Here is a 4,296-nt window from a genome sequence, read left to right as displayed (position 1 = left end):
AAAATGTGCCATGATACAACACTCTAATCTGTTAAAATCTTTGGTAACTTTAATATATATATATATATATATAATAATATCTAGGGATGTCAAAAAAGCCCGCGGGACCCCGTTCCCGTGGGACCCCGATACCGTACGGGACTAATTTTTAAAAAAATTCGGGAGCGGGAGCGGGGGCGGGGGCGATATTAACTCCCGTTTATTTTCGGGACCGGGGGCTGGAGTGAGTATTTCCGTCCCGTACTCCCGCGGGGCCCGTTTATATTTTTATAAAAAATATATATTTTATGGAAATTACAAATGGAAAATTAGGGCTTCTCGTAATCACGCTTTCTTCCCTCAAGGCGTCAATACTTCCGTCCGTCTTCAGTCTTCACTTCAGAATACGATTATACGAATGGGGAAACAGGAATGGCGACTTTCTAGCTTCGAGGAGTCGAGGACTTTAGCTTCCTTCCCGTTCCCGTAGGCGGTAGGATCCGACGACCTGTACTCCGAGTCTTCGACTGGCGAGCGGCGACTGCTGCTGCGACTTCTCCAATCTCCAACTCCCACGGGCAAACCTGCGACTTCAGCTTTCTTCCGTCACCGCCGCCGAAGCCTTCCGCATTTGACGGTAATATACCACTTGTTGCTGCTATCAGTTTCAGCTGCTATCAATTTCTGCTTCTCAGTTCTCACTCTCACCGATTTCTGCTTCTCAGTTCTCACTCTCACCGATTTCTGCTTCTCACTCTCACCGATTTTTGTTTCTCACTCTCACCGATTTCTGTTGCTTGCAATTAAGCTCTTCCGGGTTTCTTAATTTCATACAGTGTATCTTATCAATGAGTTTCCTTGTCAAAAAGTTTGTAGAATGCTGCTATCAGAACTCGATTTATATAGAACTCATTTATATTGCTGCTTGCTGCTATCAGTTAATTAACTACAAGTAAGAATGCTTGATCAAATTTTGTAGAATGCTTGATGTTTGCAACCTCTAGTAAGAATGTTTAATCATTTATATTGCTGCTTGCTGCTATCAATTAATTAACTACAATTAATTAACTACAAGTAAGAATGCTTGATTAAAGTTTGTAGAATGCTCGATGTTTGCAACCTCTAGTAAGAATGTTTAATCATTGATAAATGATTACCAAATGATAACAACTAAAGAATAATAAGCCTAAATAAATAGATAGCTTTACTGCTTTAGTTCTTATTTTTTTAATAAAGTTATTTGGGGACAATTAGTATGAGAGGAACTTATCATATTAGTAAGAGAATAAATTACCAAAAGTTATGGAGTAAAGTTTTATGATAACGTTATAAATGATAATGTATTCATTAATTTTATTTAGGTTATTTTTTGTGTACATATATTATATTCACTGTACTTTCAAGAATAAGTCATATACACTATTTGAACATGGAGGTTGTCCCATCGATCCATGTCATCTTTCACCCTCTTGAATTTCTGCTGAAACTTTTTCACTGTTGCCTCCATTATCAACCAACTTTGAAAGGCAAATTCTTATCTACATTCCAGCAAGATATACACCATTAGAGTCTGTTGAATGTTGATACTCATGTTATAAGTTTACCTATTTATTTTGGGTTTACAGTTTACTGTGTCATGAACCTCAAAAATCTAGCAAACATGTCAAAATCAACATCTGGAAGAATGAGGGGTTCATAGCTCTGTCAGGCATATACACAAACACATGGTATGGTGTCCGCTCGGATTATTAAGAATGAAAAGTTAAAGCCTTATGAACACAAAACACATCAATTTGGAGCATCAAAACCTAAAAAGAACATATTCGTCATAAATCAGTATAGTCAGTAGCAATTAAATTGAATAAAAACATGCCCAGATTAAGCAATGAAACCAACGATCGAAATTCGAACAGTGTGCCTGTGTAGGTATTTAAAGAACACGAAAATTGGGATATGATGCATGTAAGGGATCAAGAACTGAGACATCATGCCTCAATCAGAAGTGTTAAAATTAAAAACCAAACTTCTAAATTATACCATTTTTTTTAACAGTACAACCCACTTACCTAAATGTTGTAGCAGCCGCAGGTTAGGGCTCTGTCGAAGGGAAATGTTCTTTAGAAGGGTCAAAACGGCGTCGATTAGAGTGTTGTATCATGGCAGAAATCAATCGAGGAGACAAGTGAATGCTTGTATCTGGGTTTTGGGGTTAAAACTTAAAAGGGAAAACGATTATAATTAATTATTATCGAGATATTAATAATATCTCGATAATAATTAATTATAATCGTTTTCCCTTTTAAGTTTTAACCCCAAAACCCAGATACAAGCATTCACTTGTCTCCTCGATTGATTTCTGCCATGATACAACACTCTAATCGACGCCGTTTTGACCCTTCTAAAGAGCATTTCCCTTCGACAGAGCCCTAACCTGCGGCTGCTACAACATTTAGGTAAGTGGGTTGTACTGTTAAAAAAAATGGTATAATTTAGAAGTTTGGTTTTTAATTTTAACACTTCTGATTGAGGCATGATGTCTCAGTTCTTGATCCCTTACATGCATCATATCCCAATTTTCGTGTTCTTTATATACCTACGCAGGCACACTGTTTGAATTTCGATCGTTGGTTTCATTGCTTAATCTGGGCATGTTTTTATTCAATTTAATTGCTACTGACTATACTGATTTATGACGAATATGTTCTTTTTAGGTTTTGATGCTCCAAATTGATGTGCTTTGTGTTCATAAGGCTTTAACTTTTCATTCTTAATAATCCGAGTGGACACCATACCATGTGTTTGTGTATATGCCTGACAGAGCTATGAACCCCTCATTCTTCCAGATGTTGATTTTGACATGTTTGCTAGATTTTTGAGGTTCATGACACTGTAAACCCAAAATAAATAGGTAAACTTATAACATGAGTATCAACAGACTCTAATGGTGTATATCTTGCTGGAATGTAGATAAGAAATTGCCTTTCAAAGTTGGTTGATAATGGAGGCAACAGTGAAAAAGTTTCAGCAGAAATTCAAGAGGGTGAAAGATGACATGGATCGATGGGACAACCTCCATGTTCAATTAGTGTCACAGTTTAGAAATGCTTCTTCCATCATTGGAAGGTTACAGGTTATTCACATTCCAATTTCCACATACATAGATTCAATCTCTTGATTAATTCTTATCGATTATATTTCCTTTTTTACCCTCTTATCAGTTGCTTGAAAGTCCCAAAAACTATGGTTCCCTAAAAAACCTTGATAACATTAAAAATACCATCTTCACAAAACAGATGGAATCCCTTCAGAAGATATTGCTTTCAATGACTAAAACTCTGTAAGTCTATAATAATCCATAATCCTAGTTAATTTATATGTAGCTTAATAATTATGATATCTTGATGTTTTTAGGGAGGAATTAAATGGTGTTGTTTTGTCTCTTGCAAAAACTGTTCGTGATGCTAAACAGCAAGTGAAAGGTGGTTCTGTTCAGCTTTCAATGAAACAATTACATCACAGAATTGGTGTAAAACCAAGTATTGCAGATTGCTTAGAAGGCCTTCGGATTCTTCATGAGATGTATCAATCAGAGTATGAATCTATACATACATTATTAATAAATTTAATATTATCAGATATTTTTAAGCCTACCATTTTATTTTATAATTGGAAATAATATACAGAGGTAGTTTTTTTAATCAAATGGTGTAGGTACGTGCTTAAATCATCCGTGACATCAGCGCTTGCTAGCCTTGCCTTGAAACCAAGGTATACGTTTTTTACATAGGACAAGGGCATTTATGTCTTTTGCACAAAGGGTCCCGGTCCCACCAAAAGTACATGATCATTATGTTTTGAAAAAATTATTTGTAGAAAAATTTATATTTATAATTTTTTTTAATGTTCATTGTAGTGTTGGCGATTTACAAAGTCTCGAGCGACTTTTGGTAGATCAACCGAATATCCTGAAAGAAGAAGGTAAAAAATAAAGTTTTTGAATTTTGAAAGAATGATTGTTTGTTATTACTCTTTTATCTTTGTTTCTGAAGTGCGTGTTTATCAATTTTTGTGAATTTGGTATTTAGTTTGATTTGTGTTTTTGTGCAGTGCAATCCATATATGACGTCATATTTGCTGAAGAAATTTGTTGATGAGGGAGAATGTAAAATTAAGGGTTTAGGTGTAGCGGTGTAGGACATTAAATCTTCTTTGTTTAATTTTAGTTAAAATGTTAGGGTTTATCAAGAAACTATTTTTTCTACTAATATTGTTTAAACAACAATTTCAAGAAAAAAAATTGCTGAGTATGTTCAATAA

At 35.1% G+C, this 4,296-nt stretch overlaps 1 protein-coding gene across 2 annotated transcripts; it reads left to right on the top strand.

Moving 5' to 3' along the window:
- Positions 1 to 328: 328 nt before the first annotated feature.
- Positions 329 to 4,296, top strand: LOC145135563 (uncharacterized protein At5g43822-like). Of its 2 annotated transcripts, XM_079069823.1 has the most exons (8): positions 329 to 616; positions 2,691 to 2,856; positions 2,947 to 3,109; positions 3,198 to 3,316; positions 3,391 to 3,570; positions 3,691 to 3,747; positions 3,893 to 3,957; positions 4,087 to 4,296. In XM_079069823.1, exons 3-8 carry the CDS (start codon positions 2,978 to 2,980, stop codon positions 4,128 to 4,130), a joined length of 597 nt encoding a protein of 198 aa, XP_078925949.1. In that variant the 5' UTR covers positions 329 to 616; positions 2,691 to 2,856; positions 2,947 to 2,977; the 3' UTR covers positions 4,131 to 4,296. The 2 variants fall into 2 exon arrangements, with proteins under 2 accessions (XP_078925949.1, XP_078925948.1); XM_079069822.1 differs by lacking the exon at positions 2,691 to 2,856.

Source organism: Lactuca virosa, chromosome 9 (genome assembly GCF_052849685.1).
Source record: "Lactuca virosa cultivar CGN04683 chromosome 9, Lactuca_virosa_CGN04683_v6, whole genome shotgun sequence".
Taxonomy (NCBI): domain Eukaryota; kingdom Viridiplantae; phylum Streptophyta; class Magnoliopsida; order Asterales; family Asteraceae; genus Lactuca; species Lactuca virosa.
Note: the sequence above shows the minus strand (reverse complement) of the source record. Positions and strands in the feature narration are given on the sequence as shown.